The sequence below is a fragment of the Lipotes vexillifer genome, unplaced genomic scaffold (assembly GCF_000442215.2).
Source record: "Lipotes vexillifer unplaced genomic scaffold, Lipotes_vexillifer_v1.1 scaffold73, whole genome shotgun sequence".
NCBI classification, from domain to species: domain Eukaryota; kingdom Metazoa; phylum Chordata; class Mammalia; order Artiodactyla; family Lipotidae; genus Lipotes; species Lipotes vexillifer.
The window spans coordinates 549,815-571,090 of NW_006772656.1; the positions used below are offsets into that span (position 1 = coordinate 549,815).

At 46.3% G+C, this 21,276-nt stretch overlaps 2 protein-coding genes and 1 non-coding gene across 6 annotated transcripts in view; 2 read left to right on the plus strand and 1 right to left on the minus strand.

Annotated features, from left to right (window-relative positions):
* Window positions 1-7,772, plus strand: part of UBP1 (upstream binding protein 1) — a 67,579-nt gene extending 59,807 nt beyond the window's left edge. For both annotated transcript variants that reach the window (XM_007447691.1, XM_007447692.1), the window contains 5 exons: window positions 2,839-2,929; window positions 3,686-3,795; window positions 4,841-4,983; window positions 5,689-5,740; window positions 7,735-7,772. In XM_007447691.1, coding sequence (XP_007447753.1) covers window positions 2,839-2,929; window positions 3,686-3,795; window positions 4,841-4,983; window positions 5,689-5,740; window positions 7,735-7,772 — 434 coding nt within the window. The remainder of the gene's footprint in view (window positions 1-2,838; window positions 2,930-3,685; window positions 3,796-4,840; window positions 4,984-5,688; window positions 5,741-7,734) is intronic.
* Window positions 7,773-10,611: 2,839 nt separating this feature from the next.
* Window positions 10,612-21,276, minus strand: part of FBXL2 (F-box and leucine rich repeat protein 2) — an 82,099-nt gene continuing 71,434 nt past the window's right edge. For 2 of the 3 annotated variants that reach the window (XM_007447693.1, XM_007447695.1), the window contains 5 exons: window positions 19,000-19,060; window positions 18,251-18,295; window positions 17,719-17,775; window positions 12,370-12,582; window positions 10,612-11,724 (listed from right to left, as the gene is read on the minus strand). In XM_007447693.1, coding sequence (XP_007447755.1) covers window positions 11,617-11,724; window positions 12,370-12,582; window positions 17,719-17,775; window positions 18,251-18,295; window positions 19,000-19,060 — 484 coding nt within the window. In that variant the 3' untranslated portion in view covers window positions 10,612-11,616. The remainder of the gene's footprint in view (window positions 11,725-12,369; window positions 12,583-17,718; window positions 17,776-18,250; window positions 18,296-18,999; window positions 19,061-21,276) is intronic. The other variant, XM_007447694.1, reaches the window with a different exon arrangement.
* Window positions 14,789-14,860, plus strand: TRNAE-UUC (transfer RNA glutamic acid (anticodon UUC)). The gene has a single exon. It is a non-coding gene; the product is annotated as a tRNA-Glu (tRNA).

Genomic DNA, 21,276 nt, shown 5'->3' on the forward strand with positions numbered 1-21,276 from the left:
ACTTTTATTAGCTGTAATTAAATTTTGGGGAAGTAACTGTGTATAGATTCGTAAGAAGTTGCCCAAACCTGTACAGGGAGCTGCCCAGTGTCCCCAGTGGTAGTGTCTTGCAGACCTATGGTGCAGTATCAGAACAGGAACTCGATGCTGTTTCACCAGGTTTACATGCCCTCATTTTTGTATACATGTATATAGTTACATGCAATTTTTTGATTTTATTAACTTTTTATTTGAAATAATTTTTGCTTTGCAGTAAGTTGCAAAAATAACACCCTTCACTCAGTTTCTCATACTTATAGTACAGTATCAAAACCAGGAAATTGACATTGGTGCTATGTGTGTATATAGTTCTGTGTCATTTTATCACATGTCTAGATTGTATGCCCACCACCACCGAAGTTAGGATGCAGAATCTTGCCATCACCACAGGGATCTCCCTAATTACCCCTCCCCCACGATCCCTAATACCTAGCAACCATTAATGTATTTTCTGTCTCCATGATTTTGTCATTTCGAAAATGTTACATAAATGGAATCATACAGTATGTTACCTTTTTTTCTCTCAGCATAAGGCCCTTACTTCCATCTAAGATGTTGTATCAATAGTTTGTTCCTCTTTATTGCTATGTAGCATTAGAGAGTATGAATGTACTCATATATGGTTTTTATAGACTTAAGTTTTTTTCTTGCCTAGTAAGCTAAGGGAGTATTTAGATGTAATTTCAGAAAGGACCGGGCAGTGCTGCTTCAGGTGGTGCTATAGGAAGCCTGTTTGGAGGGACAGTAATAGATAACGCCAGCTGGGGCAGGGGCAGCATTTCCTAAACATATTTGGCCCTGGGACCCTTTCCCGACAGAACACTTAGTAACATGTCCTGGCCAAACTCCTCCTGGGCCACGGTGAAGTGGCAGCTGGCTCTCCTTAGCCCATGGTGTTGGGGGACCATCCAAATGCAGCTCGAGCCTTTTAAGAGGAGAGAACATGTGTGCACACAGCTGGCCTAGAGGAAAGCCTGGTTTCACAAAGAACGTGGTTTCCTATTACATCAGCCCTTTATTGCTGTGCTTGTGTCATGGTTAGTCATTCCCCAGGTAGCGCTTTGTCTCTTTAAAATTAAAGTGCTAGGTGAAAGTCGTTGGCTAGCAGGGACGCACATTTTTATGATTAAGTAAGCCTTTTATCTGTGAAAAACTAATTTAAAAATTTCAGCGTGTTGGGGGGTGTGGGGCGCGTCTTGGATGCTCACAGGTGAGACAGGGAGAGCACCGCACAGTCAGAAGGCTCTGCCACGAGGGCCCAGGTTCCTGTTCTGTCAGACGATGCGCGTTATAGTTCTGAGTGGTGATCACGGTGGCTTGGCCTCCTGCCTTTTCTTTCCCCTGTGAGCTTCCCAACAGTAGAAAGGCGAGGAGAGGGAGGCTTCTTTCTCTGAGCCTGTTAGGCAGTCATGTTTTGGAGAGGGCTGTGCAGTGTCTGTCCAGCTCTGTGTGTGGGTGAAGGATGGGCACACACGTCTCTGGTCGCTCCTGGGAGCCCTGTTGGCAGAGGTGTGTATGGAAGGCCCCCTGGTAGAGATGACAGCGTCTGTCTCTGCTTACCTGACTCCATAAACAGCTCCAACAGTGTTCGTGCCTCATGGGAGATGTGCTTCTCTGGTCTTTGTTCTTTTACAAACTAGAAAATGATTAGGCTCTTAACATTCAAGCCCTCAAAAGTAGATAACTCCATTAATCTCGTTACATATGTAAGTGGATATTTATCATATGGAGGTCATGCTTTAATCCCAGAGGGCATCTTAATTCTCCCAATAAACTACATCTTGAGCATCAATAAAAGGTAAAACAAAAGATTGTAGACACAGTGAAACGTAAAACATAGAAGAAAGAGTCTAATGAGCTCCTGGGTCACCACACCCAGCTCCAGAGATGACCAGCCTAGGCCAGTGTCGTTCTCTCCCACTCCCCCCACCTTCCCTTTCTGTCCTACTTTAAAGCAAATGCTAGATACCATGTCACTTACACACCAAATACTTATGGGGGAAACCTTAAGTATAATATGCAATTCTCTGTCAAGCTTTTGTATTAAAACTGGCTGCTGTGATGGAGTTGTTTGTTATAGAATGTTGCACTGTATGTAGCATGTTACAGTATAAAGAGACCTAGTCCTGGGACTTCCCTGGTGGCGCAGTGGTTGAGAGTCTGCCTGCCGATGCAGGGGACACGGGTTCGTGCCCCGGTCCAGGAAGATTCCCACATGCCGCGGAGCGGCTGGGCCCGCGAGCCATGGCCGCTGAGCCTGCGTGTCCGGAGCCTGTGCTCCGCAACGGGAGAGGCCACGACAGTGAGAGGCCCGTGTATCGCAAAATAAATAAATAAAAAACAGACCTAGTCCTAGCTCTGCTGCCAACTTGTGTGCCTTTGGGCTGGTCCCCCAAACTCTGACTTCCATTTCTTCCTTTTGTAAATTAAAGATTGGTCTGGGTCATCTCAAGGTGAACTGTCTGGGGTCAGAATCATGCTTATCTTCACGAGCTCCACCCAGCCAGAATAAGGCAGGCACTGAAATCCTGTATTGGGAAGAGACACTCCTGTTGGCCCTTTGGTGTCGGCTCATTGCTCTGATTTTCCAGCCTCTGGGCTTCTGAGTTCCTTCTTGATAGAGAACATTGGAGAGCCAGCATTCTCTCTGGCTGGGAGGGACAGGTGTGTGTGTGTGTGTTGTTCATGTGTATGTGTATACACAGGAGACCTGGCGATGGCTTCGAAGGACGTTAAACTGTACTGTACTGCTGGTTCTTCTCCCACTTCCTTGAGAAGATTCTTTTTGCTCTTCTCTAGGTGCCGACTTGTTAAAACTGACAAAGGAGGATCTAGTACAAATTTGTGGTGCAGCCGATGGAATTCGGCTCTATAATTCACTGAAGTCAAGGTAAAATACCGTGTTTAAAAGGAACTCTTCTGCTTGAAATAAGAATGTGCCCTTGTTCGCGTGGGGACTGCGGGCAGGATGTGTCCACGCCACGTCGGCGTGTGCCCTTGCGCTGTGGCCACTGGCCCGCCGTGCTCACGAGGAGACTGTTTTGTGTACACCTTCAGGCAGGCCCAGATATGATGCAGGCACTGAGGGCAGAGGTAGACTGTAAGACTAGAAATGCACATGGGCAGGACTGTGGTCTGGAAGACGACTGGGTTTGTTGCCAAGAAAACAAACTTCTCATTTAGGTGAGCTATACAGAATCTATGGTTTTCAAGGTCATGTGACACTACTAAACAGTTATTAAAAATGTAAACTTCTAATTGTGAATTAAAATGATAGAACTGTAAACTGTGCTAGCTTTTAAGATCCATTTACTATCGTTGGTATTTCTAGACTTGTGGTGTGAGAATTCCATTAAACTGAATTTTACTGATGTTACATTGCTGACATAATCTTGAAACTTAAATTTACCAGCATCTGACCGACCATCTCAATGGTTTAGAGTCTGGATCATCAGATTAGACCACCTGTGATAACCTGTGATAGTTGGTGTGAGGTGTGTGTTTTTATATTCTTCCTAGTAAATTATTTCGTATAATGAAGTAACGTTGTAAAGTTCTCCTAAGGAAATAGACCCTAGATTCTTGTAGCTGTCGCTTGCGCGTGCGGCCTTCCTGCCGGCTCACAAGCGCCGTCTTCTGGTTGCAGGTCGGTGCGGCCCCGCCTGACCCTCTACGTCTGCCGCGAGCAGCCGGCGCCGCAGGGGCAGCAGCAGGCAGCGGGTGGCGGGGGCGACGGCAGCGCTGCCACGCCCTACGGTGGGTATGGGCGGGCAGGGGTGGGGGGGGCCAGGACACTCGGCTTCCTGCCACTGCCCTTCTGAGTTGGTAGGGACCACTGGGTTGTCCTGGCAGCGGTGAGAGGCAGTGGCCCTTCTTGGCTGTTGTTATGATAAAATTTAATTTTAAAAGAACAAGTGTAGGGCAGAGTATGGCACCTCTGCTTTAGAGCCTCTCTGTAGTCTTACCTTAATTGTAGTTCCAAATTCTAAGCAAAGGTTTCTGTACTCACACACATGAAAAAACCCTTGTTTGGGGAAGCAAAGTAAAAGCACTGATATTCCTGATCCGTGTTTGGCTTGAGTCAGTAGTAGAGCAGGACCTGCGAGACTCAGGCTCACTGCAGATGTGCCTGACGCTTTGCAGACAAGGGCTGCTGCATCGTCACGTGTTCCAAAAACAGCTGGGCTTTCTGTGGAGAAGCAGGAGGCCTCGTGGTCCACATCCTTAGCTTCTCGTGTGCCGTCTTCTACACTGTTTTTAATTCTTTAGGGGAAAGGAAGAGGGGAGAGGTAGCTTTTATTCTTTAGGATAAATTCCCAGTAGTAGGTTTACTGAATCAAAAACTAAGACCTTTCTAGAGTTCTTTTTATATATGGCTAGAAATACATAGCATTTTTGAAAATGGCTTTCTTTCGGTGTAACTTACATACCACAAAGTCCTCCCACTGCAAGCACACAATTCAGCGATACCTTAATCAGTTTACAGTTTTGCAGCCATCGCCACAATCCAGTTTTAGTCCCATTACTCCAGAATGATCATCTGTGCCCATCTGCAGTCACTTCCTGCTTGCTTTTAAGATAAAACCTCAGATACTTTTGTACAGAGGTTAATGTTAATTAAATTATGTGTGAGCATAGATAATGTATTATTATATTCACATGGGTAGTAAGGGGAGAAGTATTCTTATCTTTATAATTTTTATATTTCTTTAGTACTTTGACAGGAGTGATCTTCCAATAGATCAGGTGGAAAATAGATCAAAGATTACTGCTAAAATGCTGTTCCTATTTTTTATTTCAGTTTATCATGCAATCTACTTAGAAGAAATGGTTGCTTCAGAAGTTGCTCGAAAACTCGCGTTGGTGTTTAATATTCCTTTCCACCAAATTAACCAGGTTTACAGACAGGGTCCCACCGGTATTCACATTCTTGTGAGCGATCAGGTAACTGGCATGCCCTTTTCCCTTTCACACTGATATTTACTGTTATATGTATTACTGAAGTGCTATAGAAAAAAAATCTGTGACTCCTTTGGCAAGTACTCATGAGAATCATTTTCAGAGTTGGGAATCAAGATTGGGAAGAATTTATAACCAAGAGTTCTAGATGTCCTGGGTGGTAGGAGGAATACACGCAGAGGAGAACCGGAGCTCCGATCCCGCCCTCTTTGAACTCCGACACTGGTCACTGGGGGGCTCTGGGTTAGCGAGCCTTTGGCCCTTTTTAGCAAGCCATTTGAATGTGTTTTCCTTTTGTGTACTATTTGATGGCTGATTTTAAGAAGCTGTGAGGTTAGAAGGGCAGTTCACTGCTGCCCCGTGTCCAGTGACAAGCAAGTAAGAGCACTTTGGCAGCAACTTTTTGTTAGTCACTATCACAGAACCCAGCAGTGAATGCCTCCCCGTGGGCTGGAGGGTGACTGACCAGATCGCTGGGCCCCCATGGGCAAGCACGGTCAGCACCGAGCTGGCCAGTACAGCAGGTGTAAGTCGTTGCTACCTCACACTGCCTATTTGAATTACCATTTTGGCCGTTGAGTCCTGTACTCGTGCCGCTATATATAGATAATGACATTTTTCTTTTACTACTTTTACCCAGTTAAGAAAAGACAGTTGGCTCTTAATTATACATCTGCTTTATCCTTCTAGATGGTTCAGAACTTTCAAGATGAGAGTTGTTTTTTATTCTCCACAGTAAAAGGTACGTGTGTCTTGAAATGCGAGAATCATGAAAGATAGTGTGTGCCTGAAATCAGCAGTCATCTTGCATATTTACTTTTGGAAATGCTGGCTTTACTAATTTTAAGAAGTTTGAAAAAGGAATCAAGGAAATATTTCTAGTGACTGAAATATTGTCGAAATTAACTAGCAAGTAAGGGAGAGGAATCAGTCCTTCTGGATGCCTGGAGAAAAATCCCAGTCCATTTAGCCAACATTTTACTGAGCACCTCATGTCAGACACATGCCGTTGGTGCTAGAAAGGTCTTCCCCTCCTGTAGTGGGGAAAGGAAACCAGAATTGGTCCATAGATGGACACAGATTACAAATAGGTAATTTAGGTGCCATGAATGAATGGGGAAGTGGGGTTGCTTGTGGACGAGGGGGCCCGGGGAGGGGGACATGCAGCTGTGGAGGCTTCTCTGAGGAGCTGTCATGAATGCTGAGACCTGGAGCCTGAGGGGGAACTGAACACACGAGGAGCAGCACCCCAGCTGGCGCGGGGCCGGGTGCAGAGGAAGGAGCGTGGCTGCTCTGGAGGCCTGAGAGGGCCCGTGGCTGCTGTGCAGGGCGAGGACGAGCAGAGCTAGAGGCGGGTCTGGTAGGCAATGCCTGGCGGTGGTGGGAGTTTAGATTTTATTTGAAATGCATTGGAAAGTCAGTGATGTTGTTTAAACAGATGAGTAATGTGAATAGATTTTTCTTTTCTTCCACTCGCAACTCTGTGGAGACAGATGAGAAGGTGGGAAAACTGGAGGCAGGAGATGTCATCTAGATGAGAGGTGACGGGATCTTGGACGCTGATAGGGCCCTGCTGGGCTCCACATTGGAGGGAGGAGTGGTTGTGACTGTCACAGGAGCAGCTGGGCAGGCGGTGGTCGCGGTGGAGAGGTAGGCGGGCTTGGGGGAAGCGGCCAAGGCTTCTGTTTTAGGACGTGGAAATCATAGCCGGCTGGGGCTGGCAAGAGAGGCCTGGGCTTGAGGTGTAAACCTGGAAGCCTTCAGTGTGTCCGCCGTGACTCAAAGCGGTAGAAATTCTTGAGCTTATGGAGGGAGAGAATGTGAAGAGCGGGCCCAGACGGGGTTCAGTAGGGTTCCAGTTACAGGGCTGGATAAAGGAGGGGTTTTTTTAAATGTAAAGTTACTGTGAGAAGAGACCTTTAAAAGTCTGATGAGTTAAGATCTAAAGCTGCACCTCAAAGAGCACGATGTCACGTGTCACCCTTTCCTGGGAAGAGAGCAGCCCACCTTGAAGGGAGGGGCTGAAGTTAGGACTTCACCCTGTGCCTAACATGTCTCGTAAGCCACCAAGTTAACCTGCAGTGCAGGGCTGTTTAGTCTGTGAACTGGCCCACTTTATCTTTTCTTATCAGACGTGTTTAGCTTAGTACCCTTCTGGCTCAATTTTTCGTTCTGCAAAACTCACACTGTCTATAAAAGAGGCAGTTCGTACAGTGAATGTGTGGCTGCGTCCTGTGAAGGTGGTGGGGTTTCTGGTGTCGGGCATCACAGGACGTCCCCGCCCTGCTCAGTGTACTGTTTTCAGACATTGGTCCTTATGGAAAAATTCATTTGTTCCTTGATGACCGCCTGTACTGCTGCTTCTCACCAACTCATGAGAAACACTAGGCCATCGCGCAAAAGTAGTGATGTGTGTTTTTAAAATGTTTCAGATCTACTTTTGAGGAGTTCAAAAATTATTTCCAGAAAAGGTGGATGTAAGCACCCAGTTCATTGGATAGTCTGTGCCCTGTGCCTTGCCCTCAAGTGGGGGGTGGGGCGGGCAAAGGGAATGTGCACATGACGCTGCCGTAGGCAAGAGGGACTGGAGCAAGTTAGCTTGTTTTCCTCTAGAATATTTAAAGGTACCCTCTGAACTGGGGTGGGGGGTTGTAGAGTTCTAGGAGTGTTCAACGTAGTCTTGATTCTCCAGCCTGGTAAAAAATTGCGCCTAGCGTCCCTTTCTTTTTTCCGCAGCTGAAAACAGCGGTGGCGTCCACATAATTTTGAAGTGACGTCTTGACGTAGTCTGAACTCTATTCAGCACCAGTTAAAGTTAACGCTTAAAAGTGTGTGAAGACTGAATCCAAGAAGTCTTGGGATTGGATTTTACCATATGAAATGTTTCATATTGAAAACACAGGATGACCTTTCTCACAAGCTGGATGAGAGGCACGTCTCCTTCGCTTCACTGCCTCGGCCTCGCCCCGGGACAGTGAGCACGTCGGGCCCCCGTGCAGGTAGGCCGCCTGCTTCTCTGCCAGAGAGGCCAGTAGACAGTCCCTAGAAGCAGCCTTCGCTGTCTTTTTACACTGTATGCGGTTTGGAAATGAATGTAAAGACGTACTGTGGGCATTTACCTTTCTGGGCCAGTTCGGCTTCTGCTGCCGGGACCTTATGCTGACCTGGGTGGGGGTGGGGGGGCACTGGCTGCTGCGGGGCCAGCGCCAAATCCACGTGTGGAGAGAGGGAGGCCGGCGCTGATACAGGCCGATCAGTGGTCAGGGGAGAGGCTTGGCGCCTTCTTGGAAAAAATCATGTCTAAGGGTGCGGGTGCGCATCTGCTGTGATCATGCCAGATCGGGGAAGCCCCAAGCCAGGAAGAGGGGCGTGAAGCAAACTGCATTAGCAAGAGTACCTTGGTGAGAGGATCAGTGTAAATCCTAATAGGTACAAAGACTTTTGTGTTTTTGCTTTGTCACGGATTTATTGAAAAACTTTTTGCTTCTGCTTCCATTTTTAGCATTTTGGTTTTCATTTTTGAAGCCCCAATGCCTTTTAAACTCATGTGGTTTTTCTTTCTCCTTTTCCTCCCTCTGTCTCTGACCACCCACCCCACCCTGCACCATACTGTTGTTAGACTTTTTCAAAGACCTGTCCCCAACATTGGAAATACGCCTAAGCAGGAGAAAACAGTGTGATAGTTTCTGACTTGGTGTTAAGGGGTCTTCATTATCAAGAGTTGAAATTTATTTGTGGAACACTAGACATCACAAACACTATATTGTACCATCAAAATTCCTCACACTTCTCTCTAATATGGAGCTTTAGTACAATCACGGGTAACATTCTGGTGATTATTTAGGGACTTTTTTATACACCACATAATAGCTTCTTTTTCTATAAAAAGAGTGCCTCTTTCACAAAACCAATGCTTGTTGGCCAGTATACTTTCCAAAGGGAATCACTGTTTTTGCAATTTTTTCTACTATCAATCATTATTATCTCTTCCCTTCACCCGAAGCCTTCCCAAAATTCATCAGCAAGCATTTGAGGCCTGTGGTGTACACAATTTTCTTTTCAAACTTTGATTCCATTTTAACTATACCATCTCTGTCTGTTCACCCAGTGTCTTGGTTTTGAGTGTATTATTTGATCCTTATCTCTGTTCAGGCAGAAATAGGAATGGGTAACTCTGAGTTTAAAATCTCTCCCAGAAGACAGACTACTTCAGTGGGTGAAGCTTTGGCATTTTATGTTTTATTCATAAAGGGGGTTACTTGATATGAAAAAGTAATGTCTCTAAATATTCCATCTTTGGTTTGAAAATATCCATAACTTGTATAGACCCTAAAGCAGGAGAGCTTTCCTTTCCGTCATTTTCCCTTTGCTTTTGTACGACCACATGTTTTCTGTACCAGTCACTTGGGAAAGAAGTGAGCTTCTCTCTTAATTGTTTAGAGTTTTGCTTGTCTATTTAGCATTCCTTTTTGAGTCTCAAGATTTATGGAACAATAAATGTCATTTTTAATGCTGTGTGCTATTCTGAATTCCTCATCAGGTTTTACAAGTGGGGTAAAAATAATTAAAGCTCATCAAACTTGAAATGACACCAAGCAGCACTGAACATTAGTCTGTCCCAGTGAAACAGGTTAAATTATGGCACCAGCAAATTTGCTACTTTGTTTTTTTAATAGTAGGATGTACACATTTCAGTATAATAAATGTTTTCCGATTGTTTTGCAAATGTGTGTCTCATTTAAAATCCAAGTTTCTGCCAGTGTGTCACCTCATGTCATAGAATCAAGGAGTTCACTGTGTATGTTCTGAGTACACACCAGTCCCAATGTTGTTGTAAGAGCTGATGGTAGTGTGTGTTTTCATTTTGTTTCCTCAAAGCTGATGCAACTGAGGACAGCTTATCCAGTGACTGTGCCACACTTAAGGGGAAGCAAACCTGATTTTCCTTAACAGAGGTTCTCCTGTTTTGTAGATGTGGTCCAACGTCATTCAGCCAGAGTCCAGTAGCTGTGAGAGGTTGTTTCCGGGCTCAAAAGAGATAATGTATAGAAGGCCCATGGTCATTTAAATTTTTAAAATAGAAACTATATTCATAGCTTCCTGCAACAGCCATTTTTTCCCCCACACAGTGGTGTAAATGTATATTTAGATAACTGCTATGGTATACACACAATAAGGCAGCACAATCATCAGGACTTGAATGCTTATTCTGATAATCCTGTTAATTGATTTATAGAGTTGTATATCCATCTATTTGCCCTCTCTCCCCAGAATGCAGCTGAGGCCTTGTATCCTAAATGCTTCTAAAACTGTCCACCTAATAGAACCGTAACCCAATTAGAAGTATTGCTTGTCATGGGGAAATTTCTCGTTTTTGCTGTTTCCCTCAGCTTCTCATGAGCTCTGGGCTCTTCAGTTTGGGAAGTGGTTACTAAGAAGGGTTGGCTACCATTAACACAGAGATGCAGTAAAGGTCACAAATGTGGACAGCACAGAGCAGAAACCAGATCATCTTATCAGATTTCAGGTAACATTAGGAACGCCTGAATTTGGAAGATGGTTTTGCTCAGGTTTGTCTGCGATGAGATAATAGCAATAAAACCCTCTGACTTCAGCATTGCAGTGGTTTATTCATTTTTATATAAGTCTCAAAGGTACCAACACTTTACTGATTTTAGTTTTAAGTGTGTAAAATTTTTGAATAGTCCTGGTGTAACTTGATTTCTAAGATTTTAAAATAAACTTGGAAAAAAATCACACCCATTCTACATGCATCCATTATTTTTAATTGATTATATTATAGATAACTTGAGCCTTAATTCTGTTTCTTTAAGGTCCCCCAAAGTTTGTGAGACATGACATGATCAGCTTTTCTATAACAACAACACATTATGTGCCACAGCCTACGCCAGAGCTTATGATTTCCAATCAGGCAACACAAACTGAGTTGCTTTTGTTTAGTTTTTGGTCCCCAAAAGGATATATGACAAGTTGACAGAAACAGAAAGGTGAAGACCTTGCTTCACCCTGTTTAGAGTCCTCATTCTTTGGTGTCTCATGGAAACCTATTAACTTGCCTTCCACGTAAGTCGCTACATAGAAGACTGTCGGGCATTATGAATTTGCAGTATAGTCACTTTGATAAAGTTGCTATTTAATCTTCAAAGTGGAAAAGTCCTGCTAATCAAAATGGAATCGTGAATAAAAGTAGGCCACTGGCTGAAGTATCAGGTAGAAAATCAACAGCTTATTTTTCTGCTCAATTTGTGCTAACACTAATGGTATGTTTGAGGAATGCTGACAAAGCCAAGGGCAGGAATTCTGTACCTAGGGAGGCACCCACCTCTAGAGATCCAGGTCTCCTGCATGGTCCTGGCTGCACTATGACCACTCTTGCCCTGTGTTAATTGACACAAGGCTTCGAATTGATTGCATCACAGCAGAATAAAGGTAAAAACTATCACGAGAGTTACTGCAGTCCCTGCAGAAGTCTTTTACCTGTAAATGCCTTTCCCAATGGAGAATCAACAGATTTGGATGATGGTGGAGTACGTCAGAAAGACTCGGGTCCTCGGGAGGAAGGGACACCTCATGAAGCCCTGGGCTGGGCAGCTGCTGTCAGAGGATGACACAGCACCTGCATAGCCTCTGTCCACTTCCTCCCACTGCTGTCGGCGGGGTGACAGGAGCAAAGTAGGCATGGACTTTGACATGAGGGAGCTGGGCCTGAAAGGAAAAAGGAAAAGTGTAGTCATAAGATAGTTTGGGAATTGCAGGCATAATCCTTGAAAAGCCCACAGTTCTCCCATAGAATCTAGTTCATTCTACCATTAGGCAGATAGTCCCAATAGAATTTCTGGTGTGCGCTAATGCTGCTCCTGTCGACATGCACGTCTCCCCAAACAGCACCTTTTAAAGACAAAGGGGTGGTCGTTGTCCCTGTGTGCAAACCGAGTAGAGTTGTAACAGCTGTAGCACCTGGGGCTGCTTAGGGGTCTAAGTGCAAAGTTGCCTAAACTTAAAGCGTATTCAAGGACGATGCAGGTGAACTACATGCGGAAAGAACACCACAGTTACTAAGACACTTTATACCTAGAAATTAGCAAAGATCAAGCCTACTGATAACAGCCTTAAGTCCCTTTCCTTCTAATAAGTTTGCTAATCAACAGACCACATGGAACCTCCACCCAGACCCATTCTAGAAGTCGCCTCTTTCCAGGGTGGGGTCTAATAAGGAAATTTAGAAGAAGTCTAAGATGATAGTTTGCGTAACTATTGGCCCAGGACAGAATGTAGAAAATGGATGTTGATTCTTGGTGTATTTGTCGTTTGCTGAGAAACTGCCAGGTGTGGCTGCTGCCTGACACTTACCCGCATCCTCTTGATGCCCGCGCGGGTGACCTGCTGGCAGTCGTACAGCTCGAGGCGCTCCAGGCCACGACAGTTCTCCAGGTGCTCCAGGGCCACGTCAGTGATGAGGAGGCAGTTGTCCAGTTCCAGCACCCGCAGCCTCTCGTGGCCGCAAGGGCTGTTGCTCAGGTGCAGGATCCCATCATCCGTGATGAGCTCACAGTGGGACAGGCTCTAGAATGAGGGGAAGCACAGATGTTTGCTGGACCCTCTCATTCCAAGGCTCACAGCCCAGGAAGAGCAGGGAAGCCGGCCCAGGCAGCGTCCCTGGGAACCACTGAGCAGCGGGAGGATGGAGCACAAAGCTGTGGGCCCATGGGCAGCGGCTTCTCTCACCTTCCCACCAGGTAAAGATGGGAACCGACACTGCAGAGGGCAGTCTGCGCCGTGAGGATCCTGAACTCACCTCTTCCCGCAAACGGTGAATCTACAGCTACACGGAACAGCTTCCTCCAGAAAAAAACAAAAACTGGCTGAACGACTCTCCACATTGGGCAGATGAGAGAAGGCCCACTTGGAAGCGGAAGGAGAGGCTGGGCCATAGTCTGGCATGAACCCCGGCCCCAAGCGCGGAGACCCCCGGGCAGGAGGGAACTCATAACCTGGAGCTTCTCACTGAGGAGCGAACGGTTTAACCCCACATCAGGCACCTGAACGTCTAGCTGGAAAAACCATCCCGCTGACCTCCGAGAGACCCAGAGACCACAGCAATGTGAGGAGGAATTCAAAGGACTTTCACACCCGGGCCCTCCCCACCCGCAGGGCCCAGCTGATGGAGGGGAGCCCAGCCCGGGTGTGGGAGGCTCGGGAGGCTCGCCTGCTAGGTGACACATTGCGGGGCCTGCTGGGGTGCCCCCAGGGCCTAGAGATGGGCGGGGGCCATCTTTGCACATTCCCTCTGCCGAGCTCCAGCCATTGGATGACATTTTCTTTTTTAAATTCTGGGCTTCTTCCTTCCCGATGAGCACTACTTGGCATCCTCTCCCGGCCCTGCCTCTGCCTCACGCCAGGGTGCCATCCTTGTTCTCTGTCTCTGTGTTTCTCTCAGGGGGAGAGTTTCACGTGTGTCTGGTGCCCGTTTTTGCAGCTGTTGCCAGGGGACACGTCCATCTCCTGGCCTGCGGGGTCCCACGGGACTGTAACCAATGGAGAGATTGTTAAGTGGCTCCCACGTCCCGGGATCAGCAAGAGAAAACACCCAGGAGTCGTCTTTCTCGGAAGGAGGACTAGGAGCTTTTGTCATCACAGCTGCAGCCAGGGGCACAAGCTTCCAATTAAACACATCCAAGGGCTGACTGTAATCCTTCCTAGAGACCTTGGAGGCTGATGCTGTCTTTGCTCTCCCCTCTGCCCCTCTCCAGAGCACCAGTATCTCCCAGAGGGGAGCTTTTACATCTGCCTGGTGACCTGGTTTTTATTTCTGGTGCCCCAGTCTTTGTATAAGGTGCCCATGGGATGCTCCTTGCTGACCTGGCCCTGATGGCCAAAGAAGGCTTGTATTCCTGGGTCCCATGGGACTTTAACATGAAAGAGTTCTTGGCAGGCTACCACCCCCAGGGCACTTTACAGACAGCAGGCTGAAACACACCCCCAGCCTTTCTGGGAAAGAGGCCTGTTTGCTTGTCCTGGAGCTTACAGGGCGGGCTTCAGGTCTGGTACACGTCTAGAGGCCTACAGATGTGCTCTCAGCAAAGGCAGGTGCAGGTACATGCCATCTCTGTACTCTCCCTGGTCAGTATCCCCCCAGACAGGAGTTTACGCCCTTATCTGGGAAAAGTACCAAACAGAGGTCACAGAGCTGAAGAATACAACTGAACTGAAAAAGTAGAAGGTTTCAAGAACAGACTAGATGAAGCAGATAAAAGGATCAGTGACTTGAAGACATGGCAGTGAAAATCACCCAATCAGAGCAGCAAAGAGAAAAAGAATGAAAAAAAGTAAAGAAGATACCCTGACAGACTTATGGGACAATATCAAGTGGACTAACGTTCTCATTATAAGGGTAACAGAAGAAGAGAGAGGAACAGGCAGAAAAGCTAATGGAGGAAATAATGGCTGAAAACTTCTCCAGCCTGGGGGAGGAAACACATCCAGATTCAGGAAGCCCAGAGAATTCCAAATAAGATGAGACCCACACCAAAACATTACAATTAAAATGTCAAAAATTAAAGAATCTTAAGAGCAGCAAGAGAAAAACAACTTGTTATATATTACAAGGGAACTCCCCATAAGACTATATCAGCAGGCTTTTCAGTGGAAACTTTGCAGGCCAGAATGGAGGGGCACAATATATTCAGAGTGCTGACAGAAACGAAAAAAAATCCCAACCAAGAATACTAAACCTGACAACGTTATTCAGAACTGAAGGAGAGATGGGAATTCCCTGGCGGTCCAGTGGTTAGGACTCAGCGCTTTCACTGCTGGGGCCCAGGTTCAATCCCTGGTTGGGGAGCTAAGATACTGCAGGCCGCACAGCGTGGCCACAAAAAAAAGAACGGAAGGAGAGAGAAGTTTTCCAGACAAGCTAAAGCTAAACGAGTTCATCATCACTAAACCTGCCTTACAAGAAATGTTAAAGGGACTTTGTTAAGCTGAAAAGGGCACTAATTAGTAACAAGAAAACATATGAAGGTATAAATCTCACTGGTAAAGGCTGTGATAAATCAGGGTGAAAGATAAAACTCTGTGGCATCAAGAAAATAATATAGTCTTTATTGCCTGTAATTCTTTGTTCTTTAATATAATAGCTAAAATTCTTAGATAGCTTCTAGGACCAAAGAGCTGCATTAATATTTTAAAAGTCAAAAGAACTGGCTCTGGTACTGAAGAGGAAACCAGCCCCCCAATTATCAATAGAACCTGCTGATGACATCCTACAAACTAAAAACTGAAGTAACAAAGAGGATCCTTAACCTCCTTTGAACAAATTTCATGAACTCCTCTGTGTTCTTTTGAATCTGGAGTTCCCCTTGTTTGCAACTGTATATTTGACTTATTTTCAAAGAAACATGATGAGTTTCCCTTTCAAAATAGCCTTCTAGATTTGGTTTTTGTGAGAGTACAAGGCCCTTCCTCCCTTGAGGATTACAGAGCAGTTCCTGGAAGGGGTGGGGTATGTGCACACTTGCCTCCTTCACATGTAAAGAAGAACCTGGGAACTGAAGTTTAGCAAATGAGGTGTGATAGCTGGCTCGGGGCTAGTGGTCACTTCCCTCATTTCCTCCTGCTTGCAGATCTTTAGTAAAAGCTAAAAACCAGATTTCAAAATTCTGAATCTATGGAGCTTTGCCCCAATAGCATTGGCTCCTCTGAGCTCCCCAGGCTGGGGGGGGACTCCCTGGGGTGTACCCCCGGCTCCAGCATGGAGAGCACTGTCTGGCACTCCCCCAGGGAGGTGGGGACCGGCTGCTCCTATGCGCGTGTCTCAGGCACACCCGGGCTGCCCCACACCAAGACTGCATCTGTGCTGTGAGACCTGCAGCGGCAGAAACGCACGTCCAACAACCCTGAGCTTCTAGTCACCCTTGGCTCTACCTGGGGGCTGACAGAGGCGCTGCTACCATGTACATAGCAGGGAGAACCCCTGGAGTATCCGTTAACAAGGATCCAGACACACACTGCTGTGCAATTTCTGAGTGACGATGAAGTCTGTCTCTTCCAATGAATGATCTTTTCACTCTCCAGTGCCTAGAACAGTGCCCAGAGTGTAGTGGTCCTCAAGAGGTGTTTGTAGAGTGAATTTGATGAATATAATCAGATTTAATCCACAGCATTTCCCTTTTTTGTGTGGGCTACTAGGCATCTCCAAAGCTAAGTTTAGATTTCAACTGCAACTGTTTCCCTGCTTTTCTGCTAATAATCCTCCAGGTATTTTTCTTTTTTTTTTTTCATTTGAGGCTCTTATCTTGGACTTCTGGGTTTTATTATAGTTTATCTTTTACTCTAAGTCCCCTTTCTGGAAGTAGCTTGTATGAATATCGGGGAAGATGGGGAAGATTTCAGTCACCAGAATCCCCACTGGGGAGAGAACACTATTTGGAAGACATTTCCTGACCCGTCGCTGAGGTGGGGCTGCACTCCTGAGGAAGCAGGAGCTAGGGAGCTGGTGGAAGGCCTTGTCCCGTGCGTGCACACAAGAGATGACACTGCCCAAGGGGTGGGAGTCCAAGCCCAGGGTATCTCCGAGTCGGGGGCAACAGGGAGGAGGGAGGTTAAAACAGGAAACAAAGCACGGGGCTCCTAACCTTCCCCACACCTCTGAGAAGCAGGCCACCTCAGGGGCACAGGGACACGGGGACGAGGGGTGGAGAAAGCCCATCAGACAACTGGTTCTATCAATTATAAAACCAGATCAGAACTAATTTGGGAGTAAAGACATTAGAACGACAAAATTATCTGCAGGTGTGTAGAGAGAAACAGTTTCAGCAGAGAATCTGGAAACAGGTAGGTTTCTGACTATCTCTGAAATCTGACACCAAACTCAGAGTCCCAGAGCTGTCCAAAGCCCAGCACACTTGTGCCTGAGGGAGAAGCAACCAGAAGGAATGTGGAAATAAGGAAAACTGGTGGGGAGAGTAACTCAAGGCCAAACGGAGCTCTAATGATGTTATAAAATCGTAGCCCTTGCTGACAGAGCAAGTTCAAAGGGGATAGAGAGAGCTGGCTTAAAAATCTGTCGTGTATCTCAGGGCAGTGGAAAGACCAGATCCCACGGAAGCCACGAGATCTGGGTCCTTTGGGCAGTTGTGTAGATCTGGGCAAGCTTCTTAACCGCTCTGAGCCTCAGCTTCCTCACTGGTAAAATAGGGATGTCCATGGTGCCCGCATCACAGGGCTGTGTTGGGATTCAATGAGTCAGTGTATCTGGTGGGAGCAGGCAGCCGAATGGGGACTCCACCTCTGCTTCACATCCAGCAGCCGGATGGGAAACATGCACGCGACGTCTACCTGGCTAAGAGTGTCAATGACACTTTTCATTGCTCATTCTAGATCTTTCAGTATATTCTAATCCCCCCATAGATATCTGAGCAGATATGAAATGTAATATAAGGATGGCCTCATTTTAACCGTGCTTTCACTATACCCGACATGATGAACATGAATTTGAGTAAGGACGCTGGTCCCTATATTAGGTTCACACCCAAAAATGAAAGCAGTGACATTTAGATACCCTGCCTCCCAAGTGAGCCCAACGCACAGGCCTTTGAAACCAAGAATGATGACACCCTATGGAAAGGAAGGTTCTTGCTGTAGTACGGGGGTTCTTTCATCCCTAAGAGGTAAGTAACGTCACAAAAAGCTCAGACTCACCAGGGCTTGCAGTTTAGGACAGTGAATGGAGAGCTGGATGAGTGTGCTGTCGGTTATCTGGAGAGAAACACGTGGTGTCAGTGTGGCTTCTACACCAGAACTTAATACCTAATCCTGCTTCTCCTGAATACAAGAATCAAAAGGTGCAAAAGAGAATTAAAAACTTATCTCAAGCACACTTGGGCTGGGAGCCCGAGGGACAAAGGGACAAAGAGGGCCCCCCAAGATTCTTCTCTGCAGAGTCACCTCGTCACTGGACATGCAAGCTTATTTCTCCCTTAAGTTTTGTGAAAATGAGTCCTTTTGTTTTTTTAATGTTTGGCAAAAGATGATGCTATCCTGAACTTGGCTGTAACTGATGACTGAGAACAGCCCAAAGTTTATGCCTCCCCCTCCTGTGGCCCTCACAGGTTCCCAAGCCCTTACACCTATGCTGGGGCAAGGAGGGTCCAGACAACGGCCAGTTGGCATCTCTGGTTACGCCTGTCAGTGGCTGAGGGGCGCCCTGCAGAGCTGTCAGGAGTCCACTCACCAAGATGCATTCTTCGAGATCCATCTTCTCCAGGTCATGACAATTCTGAAAAAGTCCATAAGAGTTCATAAGACACCCCATTCCAAAGGTGACCCAGTGAGCCAGCACTTTTGAGCAGGTGCCCCTTGAATCATATTCACTTTGGAAATGGGCATTAGGGCTGCATTTCCTTCTCTCATACTGGAAAGGCAGTTGTCTGCACCTTCCCAGTGGCTCACAGGTATCAGCACAGAGATTTTAGCCATGGAATGGGCTCTGGGAGGTCATGGGGGTGGGTGCTCAGCCACGGTGGGGATGGTGGAGGGCTGGGGTAGGAGGAAGAGTGTATCAGCATCCCCAGGAGGACATGGGTTCTGGGCAGCAGGCTACAGGGGCCCCACAGTGGTTGGCACTGGCAGGGCAGTGTGGAGAGAGAGGGCAGCGGCAGAGCCCAGCCCAGCTGAGGGATGCTACTGAGAGGCTGAGTCTGTGTGAGGAAGGGCATCCCCTGGCAGGGAGGAGCCTCTTCTCATTGGGGTCCCACCTGACCAAGTGAGAGTGAGGTCCACACCTGGTACAGGACCTGCCTAGCTTTCCAGCCTGCTGGGGAAAATTCAGAACCCGCCCCCCCCCAACCCAAGGACTCTATTCTACTTGGTGCCTGTCATTTCTGAAGGTAGTTTTCTGCACACTCCAAGACCACTCCAATTCACTTTGACTGAGGGAGGTGAATTAGAGTTTGGTTTGATTTTGTAAAACCTCTGTCTTACCCGAGCTAAAAGTGTAAAGCCTGCATCAGTCAAATGGGAACATCGGGCAGCCTCCAAGATCCTGGTATAAGGAGTGCACAGAAGACAAAGTGGTGACTGGTTAACAACAGAAAAGCGTACTTTACAATGCTCTTGAGTTTATTCCACTCTGTGACACAAAAATGAGGCTCAGGAGGAATGTGACCTGCCCAAAGTCCCATCCCAAACTTGGTCAGTAAATCCAGGAATCTTCCCACAATACCAGCACATGGTTGCTGTTGTTTTTAGATATTATTCTAATATGTGTTGACTTCTAAACAATTAAAATGTACTTTCACTCAAGAAAATCATCTTGATATACTACTGCATTTACTGAAATTCCCAGTCACCCTAAAGGAAATTTTAAAAATTCACAGCCAATGAAAACATCCATGCTTAACAGGGATGGATGCTTAAATAATATTTTTAAGTTAAATTACTCCCTTACAGCAATAATTTTGACCTCCTTTCTGACCAGTTTTGACCACTTATATTCCTTCTACCATGCAGAAACATCAAAATTCTCTAGAATCTTCCCTAGTTCAACAGTAAGAAAAATGGGGAAAAGGCAAAATAAGACAATTCTTAGAAGGTATATAACCAAAAAAAAAAAAAAAGGGGGGGGGGGGGGGGGGACACTGCCGGGGCCCAGGTTCAATCGCTGGTGGGGGAACTGAGATCCCACAGGCCATGCAGATGGGCCAAAAAAAAAAAAAGGGGGGGGGGGTGGGGGGGTACTTCTTTGGCAGTCCAGTGGTTAGGACTCCACACTTCCACTGCAGGGGTCATGGGTTCAATCCTCAGCCAGGGAACTAAGATCCTGCATGCCATGTGGTGCAGCCAAAGGAAAGAAAAAACAAAGATATCTAACTGGTGTATGAAAAATGGATCAGTTTCACTGATAAAAGAGTAACAAAACAAGTATCTTTTTTCTGCCTCTTTTGTAGGGGTTAAGGTTGCTGGTTCTAAAATCAAACTCTACAAGTTCAAATTCTAGTTTTACTTCTTACTTATCATGTGACCCAGGATGAATTCTGTGCTTTTCTTTTTTTTTTTTTTTGCGGTATGCGTGCCTCTCACTGTTGTGGCCTCTCCCGTTGTGGAGCACAGGCTCTGGACCTGCAGGCTGAGTGGCCATGGCTCACGGGCCCAGCCGCTACGCGGCATGTGGGATCTTCCTGGACCAGGGCACGAACCCATGTCCCCTGCATCGGCAGGCAGACTCTCAACCACTGTGCCACCAGGGAAGCCCCATGTGCTTTTCACTGAGTCTCAGTTTCTCCTCTGCAAAACAAGTGAGAATACAGTACCTACACCTCCTAGCAATGCAGTGAGGACTAAGTGAGACAATGCTTGTGAAACTGCTAACAAAGAGCCTGGAACATATATGAGTTCAACTGATGTTAAGCATGATTAGTATTTTAGTGCCATTATTAAAGTTTTAATATTCACAATATTACATGGAGAATCAGAAAATAAATCATCATTTGTTAAAACAAAACTTTTCTTCTTGCTAGGGAAAAATGATAAATAAGGTGGCTATGATTTTTCCTCCTTCTTTACATTTAGCAGCTGGTTTAGAGAACCTGGTGCCATTTGGACATGAGGCTATCAGTCTGCTCACATGTCGAAGTAATATCAGGGCAAGGAATAGCCAAAACAATCTTGAGAACGAAAAACGGAGCTGGAGGAATCAGGCTCCCTGACTTCAGACTATACTACAAAGCTATAGTAATCAAGATAGTATGGTACTGGCACAGAAATATAGATCAATGGAACAGGATAGAAAGCCCAGAGATAAACCCACACACATATGGTCACCTTATTTTTATATAAAGGAGGCAAGGATATACAGTGGAGAAAAGATAGCCTCTTCAATAAGTGGTGCTGGGAAAACTGGACAGCTACATATAAAAGAATGAAATTAGAACACTCCCTAACACCGTACACAAAAATAAACTCAAAATGGATTAGAGACCTAAACGTAAGGCCAGACACTATAAAACTCTTAGAGGAAAACATAGGCAGAACACTCTATGACATAAATCACAGCAAGATCCTTTTTGACCCACCTTCTAGAGAAATGGAAATAAAAACAAAAATAAACAAATGGAGGATTCCCTGGTGGCACAGTGGTTAAGAATCTGCCTGCCAATGCAGGGGACGTGTTCGAGCCCTGGTCCGGGGAGATCCCACATGCCACGGAGCAACTAAGCCCATGCCCCACAACTACTGAGCCTGTGCTCTAGAGCCCGCGAG